Below are 20,196 nucleotides of genomic sequence, written 5' to 3'. Positions count from 1 at the left end.
GGCGGCTGGCCCCGGGCACCCCGGCGGCGGCCCCCCTGCCGTATGCTCTGCCGAGGGTGCCGGCAGCAGCGTGCTGGGCCTCCTGCTGCTGCAGCACCACTGCAGCTGTGCTGACTTCCCTCAGCGGCACGGACACACCGGGCCAGGCCGGCCGCTGCCTTTCATGGACATGACATTGTTGCTGCTCGCTTGAAAGTTGCTCAGGAGGGCGCTGGCAGAGCAGGGAAATGGACCACAGCCCTGGGAGGAGGACGGTCCTTTTCCTGTGCTCCAGTCATCTCTGACAAGCAGGAAACTTGCACCTGGACCTCCACAGAGCCACAGACCTGTGGCATGCTCTCTGGGAGCTGGCTGTTCTCTTCCCCTCCCGAGACTGCAGACTGAGGGAGGGATGGGAGTACCCAAGTGACACAAACAGAAAACACCACATCATCTATCAGGCAGGAGGAACCAGAGAGCCATCGCTTGAACTTCCCAATCCCCAGAGCCCAACATCAGTCCCGGAGGTCCTGTTCGTACGAGATACCCATAGTGCAGCCACCATGCAGCTGTGCTTCAGGGGACAGAAACAAGTCAGCTCAGAGGCCTCTAGCAATATCACAGGCACAAAGTCCATGGCCACTAACGCTTGCCAGAAAGCAGCATGTAGTGGCACTCTAAGAAACCAGAAATGCTGGGGACAGGGTGGGCTGCAACCAGGATGCACACTCTGCCACATCCCAAGAACCACAGTTAGTCAACGACCTCGATGCAGTCTGATGAATGTCATGGTGTGGGACAACCAGAGAGGAGCCCAAAATCCTACCCACTCCTCCTTCCTGCCTCTTCTTTTCCCTTCCTCACCGCACCGTTCACTTGGGTGAGCAACCTGTGGTCACAAGATATAGGTGGTCAAGAGCAGGATTTAATCCAGCAATAAACCCCATGGCTGAGGTGCACCTTTTCTCCCTCCGGAGCCGCTAACCCATTGGAAAAGTTTTCTCATGGGAGAGAGAGAGACTTTGTATGAGCTCTGCTTGCATATTCCCAGCTTCTAGCTCTTGGCAGAGGAGTGGACACTAGCAGAGCACTTTGACAGACCCACCAGACAGGCCAGAGGCTTCCCAACAGCACTACTGCAGTACACGACCTACTTTCCTACCACAGGTCAGGTCCCAGCTACTTGACCGCGATCTCACTAACAGTTTCTTCCCGTGGGATCAGACAGCTCACATAACCAAGAACAAACTGTCCTAAAGCCAGAGGCAACTTGTTCTCTGGGGACAAACCAGCTGCAAGGAGAACACCCCAAGGCAGCAAGTTCACCAGAGTAACAGTCCGTCCCTTAGCCATGCTTGTTCTTCAGGAAGCGAAGAGAGACATCAGCCAAGCTTTCTACCCGGTTTGATCACCCTTGTTTCTCTGTTCCCTCCTCCACAAGTCCACCCTTTCCAGCCTTGTGGAGGACAGTTTGGAGTGAGGTGTGGAAGATCTCTGCATACACATCAGATGGCAGGGAGCTTTACCTTCTTACCCTGAACTACCACACTCTTGGGAGCCCCTCCAGGACAAGAGTTCCAGGACCAGGACTCCAGAAGAGCCAGGAGAAAACTGCACTATATCTGCCACGCCGGACAATGTCAGAACAGAGCTCCTAGGATAAAGGTTCTGTTGGACACTGAGGTAGGGGGCATTCACTGACCCCTGCCACATGCACAGAGGATGTTTCCCTACCACCCCTTCTCACACACACAGGGCAGCAGCATGGACACACTCAGCCTGGCAGAGAGAGCTCAGCACAGGTCCTCCTGGGCAGAAGGGCAAGCACCCAGCACCCTAAGTCAAGCCCTGCTCTGCCTGTTCCTGTCCCTCCATTTCTAATGCCATGTCCAGCTGAGCTGGCTGGAATACATCACCACCGTGATGCACCTTTCTGCAGCGCCACCTACACTGAGTGGGGCAGGAAACTGTTTCAGAGCTGCAGACAGAGTTGTCCTACCTGGCAGCTCTGTTACACCTCATTTCAGCTCTGCCTCCTGCAACCACAGAGAGCTGTGACTGCCGGCAGAGCAGCCTTTTCCACACGTGGAGTGAAGCATCTCCCACCATTCTCAGAGGCTGGTTTAATCACGTGCTGACAGGCAACGCAGTCCTTGGCAGGGCTTTCTGATATAGGAGAAGTCTCTTTAGTCTCACGCTTCCATCCCAGCAGAAGCCAAAGGACTTTTCAGAGGCACACAGATCACAAGGCAGGACGCCAAGAGCCATGCTGGAAGCATCTGGGGGGACAGTGTCCTCCTGGGCCAGCAAGAGCTCCCTGCACGTGGCCAGAGGGCACCCCTTGCTGCCACCAGCCAGCGCCGCACGCAGCCTAGAGCGTGTACACGTGGCCCCTAGCTATCACAGCAGCCCTTTTGAAGGGCTTCCATTTTTCATTTTTAAAACATCAAACATTTGCAAGTGACTTACAGAAAAACCCATCATTTTCTCACACCCTGACTAAGCAGATTTTCCTGTTTTCCAGTGACTTCTGGGCTTTTCCAGTGACTTCCGAAACTGCAGGTGTTTTGTAAGTCCCCATCATTTCAGACTGTTGCTTCATACCCCGTAGGCACCTATTTGCTTTACCTCTTTGTAGATCTTTCCTTTCTCCAGCTGGTTTATTTTGTCCCACTGCAGTGAACCTTTATCATCCAGTTTTCGAAAAGGTCTGGAAAAAGAGAGGGGAGACATCAACTTCTTTTGATTTTTGGTGATTGTTACCCAGCAACCACAGCATTTGAATAGGAAAACTTGTTTACCTATGTAACAACTCATAATAAAAGCTCTACATGAGAGGTGACCTTCTGGGCCTTCTGTACTATTTTCTCAGGGGAAGAGAAAGTGCGAGAGGGAAACACCTTTTCAAAATGCTCCCATTGACTGTAACCACTTCACGCCAACATCCCTAAAAACTCTTCTTGCTTTTCAGATACAGAGAAGAGGAAAGAAAAAAATAACACAGACTCCCTCTGAAATGCTAAGGCCAAGGTGGTTTTGCCATGAAACACTTTGTGTGCTGTTCCGGCCTGGCTACGCCCCAGCACAGCAGAGACCATGGAATGTCTTAATAGGATAAAGCAGTCTGCAGAGCGGGTGGAGAGTGGCCTCCACGCTGATCTCAGCAGCTGACCTAAGCCGGCTCCTTAGTTGTTCCTAAGGGCTGGTCTGGTTACCTTCCACTGGCACAGAAGCAGTAAAACAAGGCTTAAGTTACTTGACCCCCATGAACATTCATGCTCGATGGGGACATTGCTCCCTCTTGTGATAGGAGTTCCAAACTGTGAGCTCCGGTAGGAAGCTGCAAGTCAAGTACAATCTCATCCAGAAGTATTGTATGATCCTGAGCTGCCTGAGGGCAGAAGGAATCCAGCCTCCCACCACAAACTCACACAAGGTGTTGAAGAGCCTACCCACAGAAGGGGCTCCTCAACCATGAGTGGTCTCCAGTGCACACCTGCATTTTCCCTCACAGAAAAGGCTTCACAGTTCACTACAGCTCACCATCAGAAGGTTCCCCTCACCTTGGATGTGCCATGTCATTCCACTGACCCATTACATGGGTGGACCTTAGGCATCATGTGGCCATAAGGTTTTATCTCCTAGAGGGCCAGATCATCACAGCTCAAGCCTGCATCTGTGAGACACTCTACCCACATCCCATGAAAAAAAAATCTTTATGAGGTCAGCACAGCTTATAAAGCCATTTCATAGATTCACTCCTGTTATGCTAGTGGCCTGGGAAACAGAGGAAGAAAATACGTAAAGAGGAAAGAATAGACTTCTCCCTCAAGGGCAGTAACTCCTCGTCAGTCATACGTCAAGGCAAAGCAGACATGAGTTCCCAAACCCAATAATCCAAAGAGCAAAGGGAGGACAGCAGCCTGCCTATCAGCCAGTCCCTTGGCAGTTTCTAACTGACCACAAAACCCAGCTGCCACGTACAAAGGCTTCCAGAGCTGCCAATGGCATGTATCCATAACTAAAAAAAAGAAAAACCAAACCAAAAAATCCAAACCACACAGATATTTGCTGTGAAGAACAGGAAAAGGAAAGATTTTGGCACACTCTCAAGATCTAGAGCCAAGAAACGGCCAGCTCTCAGACACAGCACTCCACTCCTCTTTTCTTTCTAAAGGTTTAAATACATTATTGCCTCTAAAAATCTAAGTTAAGCCCGGACGGTGACAACGCTAACGAGGCTTAGTTTGAGCCAGTTTTAGAAATGTGCGTTCTGCCTGGCACTACCCATTCCATCCACTTATTCCCAGACTGGTCAGTTTTCATCTCCTCGGAGAGTATCTGAGGGGGCAGCAGCAGGTGGGATGCCCACCTAGATTGTGCTTAGAAAACCAGTACTCTTTGGGAAGGCAAGAGGAGCTGCTGACTGCAGGGCAGGGCACCCAGAACCTCAGGCCCGCATGCAGCCGTGCAGCCTGGCCCCGGCACACGTACTTCCGCCGATCGGTGAAGAAGTTGGGCTTGTCAGCTTGCACAATGACCATGTCGAATAAGTCCCGCCAGTTCTTGCCAACCATGTGTTTCATTCCTTTGTCCCTAAGGGCAGAGGAACAGAAAAGTTAACAGATCCAGTACTCCTTTTCACCCAACACTGCGTCTTTACAACAGTCTGTCCTAAATTTACTCTCCTTTCAGTAACAGAGAGGAATGCAGAGATTTGTGAATGCCCCAAAGGTGTCTCATTGCCCGGAGTGTTGACGCAGCACTTTGGCTGTTTCAAGCTGTCCCACCCTTTCTCCTGTACCAGAGGAAGTCCAGCAGAGTCTGTGATGCAGCAAAAGCTGGTAGAGGTAATCCAAAGAAGCAGCTCTGTAATGCTGTGGCCAGCCACATCCTCGTATCTTCTTCAAAAAGTGAGAGTCGATGAGGTGCGGCCAGCCACAGCCTTCTATCTTTTTTCAAAAAGTGAGAGTTGATGTGGTAGAGAGAGCTGTGGGGTGCAACACTCTCCACAGCCACTGCCCAGCGAGCACTCATGTGACTGTGGTCACAAAAACCTCTAGCACACAAGTTTCACACGCTCGCACGACAGACCGCCCTGCACTCGCTGTGCTGTGGTGACCCATGAATGTGCAGTAATGCTACTCACACAAAGCTAAAGGGACTGTTTGTGATGAGGAAGAGCTTCTTCTTGTGGTTCACCAGTCGGTTTAGCACAGCGTAGATTTCATCCCCATGCAGAATATACTTTTCTGTATCGGAATAAAACAGACAGCATCAGCCAAAAACTTGTGGCATAAGCCATGACCACATTTCTTTAACAACAAAACCAAGCCTAGCCCATAGACCACTAGGGATGCAAAAGGCCTGAGTTTGAACCACCTCAGGTAGGCAGGTAGTGAACTACCGTGGTGACAAAATGGCCTTCCTCAGCCTCATCAGTCCCACCTAGAGGGAAGAGAAAGACCGAGGAACTGAAAAGGCTGGCAAAACAAACCATCGCAAGGGACAGGCACAGCCACTTCAGGTCATGATGCTACCGGGAGCTTTCTTTCCCCTGAACGACCAAGAAGTCTTCCCAGATGGTGCCTTTGCATGTTCACGTCATGCCAAGGACCATCATCCCTCTCTTACAAGTTGAAGCAAACCAGAAACACAAGCAATGAGGTAGCCATTTCCTCCACTAAAGTACATCCTCCACCCGACCCTAAATACCACCTGGTTCTTAATGCCACTCTATCCCTCAGCCACCTTTAGCCATGCCACAATCAAATATTTCATTACGTTTTGTGCCCCCCTGACTCCTGTGACTGCGTGTAGGGCCTACTCAGTCATCAGAATGAATGCCACATAGTACGAGACACGACAAAACGGATTTGGCACCAGAGCTCTATTTAACTCACCCATATCTTTTTCGATCCATTTGTACATCACTCCTTTCACATGTACATCTCTAATAGCATCCTAAAGAAAAAAGCAAGGAAAAAAGTTTCAGGTTCACATATGGCATTCCAGTTTCCCAGCAGGCAGACCTACTGCCACCACTGAGAATCAATGGTGTAAGGACACATCCCCTCTTCTTGCTGAATGAACAACAGTTACGTTAACGCTAAGCAGAGGACCTTGTACGCCAAGGCTCACCAACACGCCAAAAAGACCAGCTGATGCAGAGCAAGGGGAAAAGAACCCTCAAAACCTATCCACGAGAGCACAACTTCCTGCTCCAGGAAACCTGCACGTGTTAGCACACTGTTACCAAGGCAATCTAGACTGTGCAACTCCAAAACCATTCACAACCCCAAAATTGTACTGGCCAGACGCTGTCTGGCTTTTCTTCCTCCCTTTGACTGTGGAAGCTCTGCCAAATGCGACCCGAAGGATGGGAGCGTGGCTGAGATGAACAGCAGCAGAGGTGGGCATCTGTGACTCCAAAAAGCTCCCCACAAGACAAGGAGGGCTACAACTCCCACCCCCCACGGCCAATGCGCACAGGCAGAGTAGAAGCTTCCACTAAGAGGGTGAGGGTTTTTTTCCAAAACAGAGCTACCCATTTTTCAGTAGGGAGGCAAGTTAAAACAGATGTTGTTGAGGGCATCCAAATATCTTCTATTTTTCAGGCCAGAGGCCAAGAAGCAACACATTTTTGGACATACCTAACTGAGATTCTTTCTAAGTCTCCATCCAATGAGATGTGCCACATATACAAAACCATTTCCAGAGCAAATGCTTGTTTAAACGGTACTGTTTTCATCCCTGACAGTTATAGAGGTAAACAAATGCTCCTTTTCCCCAGGACCCTTAAGTTCCTGTTACACCACATTTGCGCCTTTGGGAGTTGCCCTTTCAGGCGGGATCTCTACACTTACCACCAACATAGTTACAGTGACACTTACACACAGCACCACACGGTCACCTGGTCTCACAGCAGTGCTGGCAAATCCTGCTAGTCACTCCAAAAATAATTTCTCAATTCTAATTTCAATGGGGGAACAACGAAGGAGGAGGTGTTACCTCTTCAAAACAGAGGTTTAGCAGTCTCCGTCCACTATGGGGATTTGAATGGTAAAAAGGCAGAGGTCACATCTCATTCACTAAGAGACTGCCTTATTGGAAAGACACCGAAAAGGAAGAGCTCTAACGAGAAAACAACTTTTGGTTGACCAGCTCTGGCAGTAAAAGCAAGCAATGCTTTGGATTCGTGTCAAAACTTCCTTCGCAGAGCAGAGGTTCCAGTGTTCCTTTCCTAAACTCCTGTACCCCAAAGCAAAAGAAGCATAAGAAGTGGGGAGGGGAGACGGCGGGGTGAGGTGAAAAAGGGAAGAACTATAAGGCTCCTGCAGGTAAAATCTTGGTAGCCTGGGGAGGTATCAAACAGGTCTCAAAAACTCCTCCAAAGGAAAGCAGGGTAAATTGTACTTCTTACTCTCAAATCCAAAGCAACCAAACTGGTGCGACGGGACTATTTGGTTTAGAGCTTCAGCCTTCACCATTGCCTCAGGGTCAGCCCTTCCTGACTCAGTGTGGCGTCTGTAGCACTTGACCTGCTCCCGAAGACACAGCGCAGCAATCAAGATTTCCACTAAGAACTACAGAAGAGTGTCAGGTTTGGACACGTCCTAACCCACTGTGAGCCGGTCTTGTGATGACAGCTGGGGCTATGAAGTCCTCTCAGACACCCTTCTGTCGGTACAGAAGGACCTCTGTGCTCAAGTCCACAAACCTTTGCACTTGCACTCAAGTACTGCAAAGGGACAAGGTTTGCAAAAATATTTCATTATCCTCATTGTACAGAAAAAAGCAAGAAGTCTTCAAGTAAGAGCACAGGAGAGTCCCCAACTTTTCAGTACAGGTTTCAGGCACTGGCACAGATTTTCTGTTGGAGCTCTCTTCTCTGTCTGCCTCAGTCACTCCTCAGGAAGGACCACATCCCTCAGGATGCACAGACAAATGCCAGGAAGAGCACTCAGGAGTTTTAGGCCTTGAGCGCACCATTTGCCCTGTATAGAGTATGTACTAGGCTGTGACGACCACCCAGCGGCTCTCAAGATTTCAGTTAGAACACATCTATTTGGAACTCAAAAGGAGCTTCAGAAGACACTGTTGACCAAAGACCTCAGGAGTCAGCTGTATCCCCTTTTCCCATTTTCCCCATCCCATGAGTGAAAATAACTACAACAACACCCTAGAAACATGTTAAGGTCTTGCAGGAAACTGGTTGTCATGGTCTTATCATGCACTAACAGAAGGTCAGAAAAACTGACTGTAATCCTCAGCTGCAGCAAGGCTGACAGGGTGGATTTTTATCACAAAAGCAGCAGCACACATGTGGAGTTCTGTTTCCCTCACAAGACCGAACAGTGTATGTGCAGACTGCTACCAGAGGATGAGCATAAGATTACTCCAAGGGACAAATCAAAAACCACTCTCTATGGAAAAAGGCATGCAACAAGGCTTGGCTACCAGCGAAGATGCATCCTCTGTCAACACAAGTGACCCAAGGCAGCAATCTCAAGCACTCACATCTTGCCTACAGCATTAACTAAGAGACAAACATGCTGATAATCCCTCCAAGCCCTTTCAAATGCCAAGAGGGAAGCTGGAGGGCACAGTTAGCAGGTTGGAGTAAGCAGCTCTTGAAAGGTATGGTCACCCACTGGAAAACACCCCAAAAGGATCAGACTGCTCTGTAGCTGCCAAGGGAAGGGGTGGATTATCAGAGCAGGGAAGGGCAGGTGTTTCACAGCAATCGCTGTATAAAGCAAATTGTTTGGTACATGGTCAGACCAAGCCTCTTTGAGAAATGAGATATTAACAGGAAAACACAGAGTATTAAAAGTCTGCAGAACCAGAAAACATTTACACAAGCTTCGTGACATATTTCCCACAGCAGGACCTTCAACCTAACCAGCTTAGGCACTCCTGCAAGAGATAATGTACAGCAACACCAACTCTGCAGCACAGACACGTGCTGCACCCAGCACCTAACACGTTCTGAAAACACAGCTTTGAACATTCCCTGGTAATGGTTTGATCTAAAGGGGCAACAGTGCTGTCAGACTGGGCTACTCACCAACAGCCCCTTGGCTGCACAGCTCACCAGTGCTAACAAGCCAAAGAGCTCACAGTTCTGATGTGGTATGAGCTATGGGGCAGTCGATATTTTACTTACAGATATATCCTTGTAAAGATGCACCTGGTCAAACTCAATGCCGTGAGTTATAAAGTAATCAATCACTGAAGAGAGCAGCGTCATTTCAGGCAGAGAAAAAATGTCCATAAATTGCTTAAGTGATGGACCCTGGAAAGCAAAAAAGTGAAGGAGACACATTAAACAAAAATACTGTAAAAAAAAAAAAAAAAAAGCCAAACAAACTCTCTCCTATCACCCAGTACCATCTGGAAGACATTCCAAGCTAACAAAAACACTGATGTGGAAAGTCCCAGTCACTCAGCAGGTAGCCCTCTCTTCTCATCCAAAATGCTAACCTAATGCATTAACACTTGACAAAGCAGAAGCTTCACCTTCACTGAAGTCATTGAACAAACCCAGCGTCCTTAGGACCATGGGGTAAAAGTAGAGGAAGCAGGGGATCAGTCCTATAGACTAACTCTTATTTCAGCCCCATGCCCTCTGCTTCCTGCCTGGCCTGGCATTACCACCCCCTGGCACTACCACAGGTGCTGCAGAGGCGGCTGTGGTCCTTACGGGAGGTGCCCCACTGCTCACCTAAACCAGGCTGCTGGGCACACGGGCACCAAAGCTGCCCTAACCACATTCCCGTGGGGTTTCACACAGCACTGCAAGAATCATTCCAACGAGCATTTTGTCAATGCCTGCCTGCCCTTGAGTCACTACGGAAAACTGGAGTGGGCACAAAGAAGAACTTCAACCCACCCAGCAGTCAAGTGGAAATGGACAACTAAATTCTCACCTTGCATCAGGCAAGGCTGTAGCTCTCCCACGCATTTGCTATTTTTGTTGCTTATCAATCACAAACTTACCAGCAGGTCAACAGACACCTCTGACTCCAGAAAGGCCTTCCAATAAAATAAAACTTGTTTATCCAATATGTACCACCTGCAGAGCACTAGGGTGAGTCTCACTGGTAAGCTAAAGCTGGAATCAACTTTTTCATCTTCCACTGCTGAAGTGCCAGTTCAGCCAAGGGGACAGTTACTAAGGTCTCGTACATGAAAAGCAGTTTGGGAAGTGCACAAACCTCTCAATGAACATTGACCAGAGGTGCCCTGGCAATCCAGTTGCCTCCTATGACCTTTGAGCAATCCATGACTGACAGCTGCAAAGTTGCAGCTCTCTAGGATAATACCGGTCCACATCAGGAGGCATTTATTATAGCTACGTGAAAGGCAGCCACTAAAGCAGCACCCAAAAGATCACAGCAGGTACACACGGTGAAGCTCACAGAGGGCACACGCTGCCTAATAACGAACACATGCCACTGTCACGCCAGGATGTAACCACAGTAACATCACCCATTTAGACTAGTCTTGTAAGGGTAGAACAAGAGACTAGCCCTCTGTTTGCTGCAGTATCTAAAGGCAATCTTGGAACAACACAAACCGGGGTCAAAGAAGAAGATGCAAAAGGGTAAAGGAATAACAAACAGCATTTTGTCTGAAGGCTGTTACCAAAAAATGCTGCGACAAAAGCCTAGTTGGTGTGCAGAGGGTTACACAATTTCTATCCAGCCAGCCAGCCAGCACAGGACAACTTGACCTACAGAGAAGAGAACACAAAGAACACCCTCTGGTCTAGGCCGCACGTTGCACACGATGGTGCTGCTTAGCAATACTTGCTGAATCCTCTCAGCAGACTTTTGTCCATCTTGACGTGTGGTTGCTAAGGGAACATTTCTCCATGAACAAACCCAAAATTTCCTGCAACAGCTGCCTCCTTTTTTTCCTGTTCACGGATTCTGGGAAAGAAGCAAGAGGGACACAGACAGGCAGTTCCTACTGAAATCACTAGGTATGAGATTTAGCAGAGCAATGATCTGTCCCACCAAGACCTTACGGAGACAGTTAACAACAAAGTCTTACCTCGTAGGCAGTCAACTGTGATTCCATTTTTGTACCTCATGCCAGCAGCCTACAAGGCAAGTAAAGCCTTCCCCCACAACATTTAGTGGCCTCAACCAGCAGACATATTGACACAAGTCAGGATGAAAACTGGACTGTAGTTTTAGAAAGAATGCTACCTATGCTTTTTCGACAACAGCTCTAAGTTTCCCACTTTCATTATAGGACAGCACTAACCCTCCCAGCAAAAGCCACTCTAGTGCCATTGGGCAAGATCTGTGACCAGCTACTGCAGGTGTTGAGATGCTGGTAGCTGTCCATGCACTCCTGCCAAGCGGATCAAGAAAACCCTTAAGCGGGGAATATTTACACACTTCCGCTACATGAGTCCGACTTGTCTTATGCCTTGTCTGGAATCACTGACCTGGCAGACCTTCTCGTTACCCATACAGGTAGCAATACCAGCACAGCAGACTAAAGAGGACAAGGTCAAAGAACCCTGCTAAAGCCTCACTCCACACCAATTGCACTGCCCCTGTTCACACCAGCAGTCATCCTAACCCAGGTGCTTTCCCACTGAGGTGTCAGAGGCACAGGCTGAGCAGACATTACTGCATGCAAATGTCATTAGTTGTACATACTTTCGTACTCTTTGGGATCCACCTATTAGTTTATGGAGTTCATTACATTATTAGGAGAGGAGACTCTGCTCTTTGCAAAGAATAACCTGTTATTCCCACTTCTGTGGAAAAATGTTACACTGAATTTTTCAGTATACTACTGGGGAGAAGAGAACACCTGGTATGTACAAAGAAGCAGAGAAAAGCTTCACAAAGTCCTACAAAAGGCCACAACTCGAAGCACATTTCATGCTTACAATTATTTAAAAAGAAAGGTGAAATCATCTCAAGTTTACCAAGAGTGAGGAGAGTTGAACAGAGGGAGGCTAATCAAGTGCAGTTTATAGACAGATATCGAATTCAAAACAGACACATCTTATTTCAAAGCTGGAAACCACACTGAGCTATAAACAGAGAATACTTATCCAGAAAGCAACCACTCAGATTAATTGTTCCTGAGAGAGAGAGAGAAATCAAAAAGTGACCTTGCTGGAGACTTCACACAGCAGACTCAAAGTGGAGTCAGAGGAAGCCTGCTCTTCTCCTTCCAGCTTCCCCTAAGGCAACTGAACTAACAAAGGCAAAAAACAAAGCAGTGCTGGGGGAAAAGGGATGTGAATGACCCTGCTTGCCCACTGCACCACACTACGCACTTCAATGAAGAATTTCTCTTAACTTCCTCTGGTTCAGGCAACCAAAGGATTTATACAGTTCCTACAGAGAGAATTTTCATCCTTTACTCTGACAGTAAGCTTTTCTGCTTAAAAAACCCCCAAACCCTCGCACTCATGGGCACTGACCCTATGAATATCCACAGAATGTGTGGAGGGGGGATCCCTTTCATGAAGAAAAAACCCCTACGCATAACCAAAGAGAGAGAGGTATTGCAAGCACCCTGCACAAATAACCCCTCCCGCTCAGCTCACTGCAAACACCATCACCGCAGGCTGCCCTGGTAGCTTGGGAGCTAGATTTGGCCTAGATAAAAGAAGGGAACATCTCCCTATCATCAGTCTCCAGAACTATTCAGTTCTAGGCCAACTGCCCCGGTGTTTAGGAAAGCTTTGCAGATGGCGTTCACATGCTAAACTGCTAAATAACCTCTGGGGCAAATTCCCACTAGAAGAAAAACACACACTGCAGCTCACTAGGGACCAGCCTTTTGGAGTCCTAAGGAGGCTGGAGTCGTTTACACGCTCACACAATTCTCTTTGTTTTCCTAGCTGCTATAAGAGCTGCTGCATCACAGCAGTAAAGGGCTTACAATACCTTGCCGTAGAAGTCACTCATCTGGTACAGGGGGATGTGCTGCGTACCGCCGTAGAGTTCGATTACCTCTTCATCAGGCACTGGTTTGAGCCCTCTAGACACAAGCCAACAGAAACAGTCTGTCAATAATCACCAGTCTGCACAGAGCTACAAACTGCAGAGAAAGAGAAGTTAGGACAAATAGGCTCCTTTCTAAAACTCACACATTTCTCTTGCACAAAGGAGAGTCTGACAGCTCCATGGTTTCTTCAGATTCACATAAAACCTCTCCAGGGACATTTTTCAGATACCTTGTTTGCTTCTTCAAGTTAATTGAGGGGCTTTATCCACATTCCAGCAGAGTTCAGACAGAGGCCTCCCTCTGTGTGCTGTCCATCTGCTGACAGGACTGGCCCACCAAATCGGCCCCACGACCTGACTTTGGCACCACTGGGTAACTCGTTTGGGAGAGGTAGTTTGCACGAGGTATATCACTGAGGTGTAGGAAAAGAGCTTTCTGAAGATGACATTTCCCTCCTGTCCAGTTTTCCTAAGCAAAACAAGTTCTTCACTAAGACCATTCCACAGAGATGGCTGGTTTCCCCCAAAACACTGTCACCACAGGTGACTGTATGTAAGCTGTATTAGCTGTACTGTCTGTGAACATCAGATCATCTGACTGATGCAGGTTTTGCCTCTTGCACAATTTTTGATGGCTGTTTACCCAAGCAGTCAGCAACTTTCCCTTTCTTCTTTCCTATTCAGTCACAGTACAGCCTCTGAGAAGTTAAAAGTTGCCTCAGTTCTGCTCAAAAGCAAACGGTAGTTTAGGAAAAGGACACTCCAAAGAAGGATAGGTACAAAAGGACATTAGGGAATGAAAGTTTAAATGTGTTTTTGCTAAAAATCTCTTTATGAAGCTGAAGTGAAATATGGCATAATACCAAACCCCTCTTCCACCCCACCCCCCAAAGCTAGCACTCTAAGAAGATAATTCTCTCCGATTATGAAACTCCCTTTTTAATATTCTTAGAGTGTTTACTGTAACTGAAGCTTAACAGCAAAAGGGAAGAGTTCAAGAAAAAAAACCAAAAAAACATTGGCTTCCATGCTCAGGAAATACAACACAGATTTACACGAGCTTTGCTACTGGTACCTAAGAATTACTACTTCTCACACACGAACTCCACTCCGCCTTGGGGCAAGGTTTTCTCCCTGTCTCAGCCTCACAACTTTTTGGAGAAAAGTTTGCTCTGTGCTGTTTCAGCCACTTATTCCAAAGCACACCCAGCTCTCCTTGGAGAACAACAGCAGAGAAACAAAAAGAGGACAACCTAGGCCTTAAGCTGAGCCCAGATTCTGATGCATCCTGACTTTATTGACATGTCTGCACTGCTTTAAGATTTTAGTTGCACATCCAGATGACTCTCCTCTCAGCTTTGTGACAAGGCACAGCAGACCTTTGCTGGGATATACTCCTGCCTGGAGAAGACAGGCCTGTATGTGGGACACACATGAAGGAGTCCTTTCCTAGTTGCACTGTTTGCTCACAGACGTTAACCCAGGCATGCTGTAGCTGCAACTCAGACATCTCAGAGAGTACGTGACCAGATGCGTTATTAACCATTACAAATCGCTCCAGGTCTTCCCACCCTCACTTGGCTAGAAATGCTTGAGAAAAATAACTCCCTGAAACATATGCCAAGTAAGCATTCGAAGCAAGCGCAAACAGGATAAGCCAGACAAGACTGTGCTCTGCTCAGAAAAGAAAAAAACCCACATGCCATGAACATACACCCTGATTTAGTAGTCCACCGTTGCATATATGGGCACTTAGAAAATGATTTTGAGAACTGGCAGACCTGTATGCTGTCCCCAGCTGGACATAATGGAAAGCATCGATCTTCATGAGAAGGCTCTGTGGTAAGGGATAGATATTTACTGTTAGAATTGGGGAGGTTTACACTGAAACCTTATTTAAGTTTCAAGTTCCACACAAATGACATTTAGAAAATAAAATACAATATAAACATCCACATCTATGTACTTGAAGCTGCACTTACTCTCCAGCCACTTTTACAGATACTTATTAATACTGTAACTTTTTATTGGCCTCTCTGGCAAAAGATCATCTTTCTATGAGCTGAAATACCACTCTCCAAATACCACTCCAAAGTTTGTGGACAGGGATGGAGTTGAAAAATGGAGAGAACAATGTTTCTGTGACTCACAGTTTCTCTTCTCATCTCCCTTCCGAAAGCACACACATTCCAAAACAGCTTTGTGTGCACAAGAGATCTATTTCTCATCACATTTATCTTAAGCAGAACTAAGTGGGGAAATTTTGGGCTAGAGTGCAGCTGGACCCTGTCATTTTCCTCACACAAGAGCTCTCCCCTCCACCACTCCTCCCCCTCCCCAACAGACATTTCAGCAAAGATGTTCACAAGCAGACCAGGCTGGTAACATTAGACTTTTCTTTGCATTTTTTTTTATCACTCTCCTATTCGTGAGTCATTCCTTCTCCTCTACCCATTCTGAAGCTGTAACACAAGTCACTTCTCTGGAAGCAGAAAGCAGCCTCACACTAAACCCACTCTGCAATTTGTATAAGGACACAGCATCAAACTATTTGTGCTGTTTCTACCACAGTGCAGAGTAACTGATTCCACAGAGCATGCACAACCTTCAGGCACTTTCCTTTATCACGATACCATACCAGTGCAGCTTGTTAGACCGTGGGCAGACCTCCCACTAGTTGGTGAGGAGCGCAGGCAAATATGCTCAATGATTTGCTTAGGCAGTACCCAGTGTTTCATGTGTTTTGCAAACTCTGATCCTGAAAAAAGAGAGTTCTCACCTTCTGCTCACTCAAAGGGTGCTTTGCTTGGTTAGACCAGTGACCTCGGTGTTTCTGTGATATATCAGCCACAGATTTAAACAGAGAAAGGAACTTCAGTTTCTCACAGAGCTACTTCTTACTTTGTACAGTCAGAAGCATGAGGGGTCTGCTGCCATGCTGGCACCACAGTTAGGACAAAAGACACAGAAAACTCTCTATAGTTTTTTTCTTAATTCTCTTTTTTTTCCAACACTGGAGAACAGCACAACTCCAGCCTGCTTCCCTGAATTTGCTCAAAGCTCAACATAAGAAAAGCTACTACAGTGAAGCAACTTTCTCTGCTGAGCTGCCACGTGACTGCCTGGCTGCAGCAGCTGGCATGGCATCACTGGGCATCAGGCTTTCAGGGAATGGGTCCAAAGCACTGAAAAGGGTTAAAGCTAATGCTTGCACTTTGCTTGCCTGTGCCCCCCAGAAGCATGCATCTCAAGCAGCTTGGATCTTTTTCCAGGCAGTCCTATTATCCGGGGTAGGGGGTGGGGAAGGCTTCCTAAAGCATTCTCCTGACAAGTAATTTCTATTATTGGAGTAAGACATAATGCCTCTGCTCCTGGCAAGTACTTGTAGTTGCAGGATTGAGGCTTGTTGTTTAAATTTCCTGAAAGACAGAAATGATCACACAAACAAGCTAAGTTTTCTATTAATTAGCTCACGGAATTAACTGACTTTAAATTGGCAAAGCTGTTTACCAGAGGTCTTTGCTAGAATGTCCCATTCTGCTAGAGGCCATGCAAACACAAAAGACACCTTTCCCTTGAAAGGCTGATAAGCAAGCAGAACCCCCGCACAGGTGCCTGGACTCACTGACAGTTTGGCGATCGATGTTATTGCAAGAGTGACAGAATGTCACTAAAAACAACACAATGGAAGACAAAACCCAGGAGAGTGAACTTTGTACAGCTTACCTTTTGTACATCATAGTGAAGTCCACGTATGGCAAACCCTGGAATGTAGTCGTACTTCCCAAGCCCTTCTGGATACTGGGAAGACAAAGAGCGACAATCATTAGAGGCATAAGCATTGGCTATCAACAAAATGATTTCACCTGCTGAGCTGGCTCAGCCCTACCAGTCCTCTCACCCCAGACATAAACTGTCCAAGGAACAAGTGCCCTTCATTTTGTCCCATCAACAAAGAAAGTGCATGAACGGAGAAATTTATAAAGGAGCAGGATCCCCAAAACTAGTTTCTCTCATGAAAGCGACATAATAGATTCACTCAGGAAGTGAGGACTCTTTCAGTAAGCTCCATTCAGTGCATATATTTGGCAAAGCAACGGCACTGCAGAGCCCCTCTAAAAACAGAATGATGAGAAGAAAATGCACAGACCAGTCACCTATTGCAAACAAGGTGTCCATTACTGGACATGCTACACAGCGTCATCCACATTACCTTGGACATGTCTGGTCCTGCATGTCTGCAGCATCGGCCCACGGTTCATTTATCCACCCTGTGGATAAATTCTGTAGGCATTATTTCCACAGTTAAGTAAAAGAGACCAGATCTTTCTAGACTAAGGTTCCTGCTCCATACTTAAAAAAGCTAAGGAATGTAAAGCATGATAAACTGTCTCAAGGAAATTAATTCCAGGTATAGACAAAACTTTCCGCAAAGATTGTGAAAACATGGAATTTATCTCAACAAATCAAGTAACAGACGTGCACAACGTGGCATTTTGCAAGCAGGGCTGGGGTGTTGCAGAGACAGCAGTAAGCAAGCTTAATTGACTGGAATTTCTTAGCACATCATTACCTTGAATTGTTCTATTAGGATGTCTCTGGCAGTGTTGAAAATCATAGAATGTAGTAAATTAGAATACTGTGCTAATGTGTAATCATAGTCAAAGCCGTATATCTCAACATCTCCCAGGCTGATCTCATTGTTAGCGTAGATAGCCGCCGGGTTGAGGAGATTGCAGACCCCTGGTGGAAGGAGATCTAAGAGAAGGAAAAGGGGAGAGGTTAGAGAAACTGGAAGGGTCACTGAAATATCAAACTTTTGTTCTGGACCTGGCAGCAGCTGGAAGTACTACACAGCAGCAGCAAAGGAGCACAGTGCTGCTGTCTAAGGCTGCTGCGTGTAATCCAATCCTCCCCGTCTGGCTGTGACTGTTGATGATACTAACCACTTTCACAGTGAGACTGAGCATTTGTGTCAGGAAGCTGCAAACCAGTGTCCTCAGGTCTCTGGCCTAAGTGAAGTAAAGCAGACCCGAGACTGACTTTGAAGTGTCAAATTGGTAGCTCACAGCAGATGGAGTTTCCACAGGCTCACCAACACGAAAGGTAGCTGCAGTATATCACCAGAAAAACATGTGGCCCTCACTTAAAACCTGAGCAAAACAAACAGGCTAACTCCCCTCTTCAAGAAATCTAGATTACTTCAAATTAGAAATTCTGAGGTTTGCCTTTTGGCATTTTCTGTTTCACACAGAAGCCACCAGACTTCACAGAGCAATCCTGCAGCTACTGTTAGGGATTTAAATTTTTTTTTTTTAATTATTAATGAACAGGATAAACCAAGGTTTTGTATAACAACTACAAAATGTAAAAAAACCCCACATTAAACTACACTTTTGGAGCACGTAATGCTGACAGCAAGAAGTTATCTGCTTTCCTCTGATAAACAGCTTTGGAAACAGCTCAGTCCCTGCGTGTGGTTTGTCACTTCAAAACAGGGTTACTGTTCAAGATGCTTGTGAGTAACACTTTGTTCCCCAGATAACTGGGAAAATAGGGGTTAAGAGACCAAGCAGCTGAACTACCTGTACAGCCTTTTCCAGAGCAGAGAGCTTTAGCTGCACTACAGTGGGACAGACAGGAATAGACCCTCCCCAGCCCTCCCGCTCCATGAGAGCTGTCCACTGCAAGATGAGAAACAGCAATAAAAATAGTTCCCTGCGGTAGACTGCCTAGTCACATCCACACTGGGGGACAGAGAGGGGAAGGAGTCATTTTCCCCTTCCTCAAAGATGGGTAATAGTCTCTTTGAATGACATTCTCCAGATCCTACACAGCATCAGCAGGTAGGATTTTTTTTTTTCCCTTTCCTACCTTAACTTTTGGCTTTTTAGCAAGAACCCCTGTGCTGGTTCTTTAGTGCCTCCTTGCTATAAAACCAAGTTTCATCTGAATCTAGAACAAAAAAAAAAATATTATTAAAAAGAGATACCAGCCATTCCCAATAAAGGCTTTGTCTGGAATGATTAGAGAATTTAGGCAGAAGTCCAAAGTACAGTTGTGAACACTAATTGAAAGAGGTGACCAAAGAAATGGGATATATCACAATATTAATTTTTCAGGGGAGAGACGCATTATAAAACGTACGCATCCCTCTCTCTTAATTCACTTTTCTTTGGCCTTCAAATGCAGTTCTGCAGATCAGCTAGAGAGGAATTACTAGAAAAGCAAGCAGTATTTTAAGGCAGGAGGGCTGACTTACTGGCTACAGAGACAGAACAAGAGCTCTCTTTCAGTGACTCTGCTGGTGGCAAAGTTCCTGGAAGAGGCTGAAGAGAGCGGATGCAATCAGAGTGATTTCCACTGGGATTTTAGAAGATGGGAAACATAAATAGGATTCAGATGATCACAACTTTCGTCTTCTCATCATAAACAGTCTTTGCATCATAAACAAACACAGCTCCACTTCCTGTCCTCACCTCCATCCAGATCACTTGTGGGAAGATCTTTTTCTAAGCATACACTGGGATTTGCAGGGTGTTAGTTTTCATCCTCACAAGGGAAACACCATAACCCTAATCAAAGCACAGTGCAATCACAGTGCAATCACAGTGCAAAGATGCAGTGCTTTCCTCTTCCAATGAAAGCACTTCTCTTTTTTTTTATTAACAACAAATGTACCCCACTTGCTACTCTCATACCCCTACAGAGAGGTCAAGCTCTTCTAATATACACCATTTCCTAACAGCTTTATGGCAACACATTTTGAAAGTCTGAGAACATCGCAAAATACCATTGTCTGAATCTCATCTCTCCTTTCACAGAAGAGATGAGACCCATCTAGATCCAACAACATATGCCAGCCACAACTTTTGCAAAACTACCATTAGGAAAAGCTAAGGGAGCGGTATGACTTTGTAAGAAGGACAGGCTATCTCAGATTCTTCAAGTCTGTGAATCAAGTCTTATCTGTGATCAGACGCATAAGCAGGAACTGTGCCACAGTATGATTTATGAATTACAGTTAGACCCACTGGATGAAGTCATACTCCTCCCTGCCAGCCTCAAAGGTACAGAGCCTCTCTGCTGCTCTCTGACAGACTCCTGTCCAGATCATTTTACCCCACTCAGACATTTTGTCACTTTTACACAGAATATTCTTTCACACCTCACAATGGCCAAAAAAAGATGCACACACAAGCCAAAATGCTTTATCACCATTGCCTCA

General features: G+C 46.5%; 1 protein-coding gene across 1 annotated transcript in view; it reads right to left on the bottom strand.

Annotated features, from left to right (window-relative positions):
- The window catches only part of NT5DC2 (5'-nucleotidase domain containing 2), a gene marked incomplete at its 5' end in the record, with an annotated part of 20,771 nt that extends 3,045 nt beyond the window's left edge, over nt 1–17,726 (bottom strand). Inside the window, 10 exons of the mRNA XM_010133738.1 lie at nt 2,608–2,689; nt 4,474–4,575; nt 5,129–5,231; nt 5,883–5,943; nt 9,149–9,277; nt 11,661–11,669; nt 12,909–13,002; nt 14,750–14,805; nt 16,695–16,769; nt 17,542–17,726. Coding sequence (XP_010132040.1) covers nt 2,608–2,689; nt 4,474–4,575; nt 5,129–5,231; nt 5,883–5,943; nt 9,149–9,277; nt 11,661–11,669; nt 12,909–13,002; nt 14,750–14,805; nt 16,695–16,769; nt 17,542–17,726 — 896 coding nt within the window. The remainder of the gene's footprint in view (nt 1–2,607; nt 2,690–4,473; nt 4,576–5,128; nt 5,232–5,882; nt 5,944–9,148; nt 9,278–11,660; nt 11,670–12,908; nt 13,003–14,749; nt 14,806–16,694; nt 16,770–17,541) is intronic.
- Between the last annotated feature and the right edge of the window lie 2,470 nt (nt 17,727–20,196).

Source organism: Buceros rhinoceros, unplaced genomic scaffold (genome assembly GCF_000710305.1).
Source record: "Buceros rhinoceros silvestris isolate BGI_N320 unplaced genomic scaffold, ASM71030v1 scaffold13133, whole genome shotgun sequence".
NCBI lineage: Eukaryota > Metazoa > Chordata > Aves > Bucerotiformes > Bucerotidae > Buceros > Buceros rhinoceros.
Note: the sequence above shows the minus strand (reverse complement) of the source record. Positions and strands in the feature narration are given on the sequence as shown.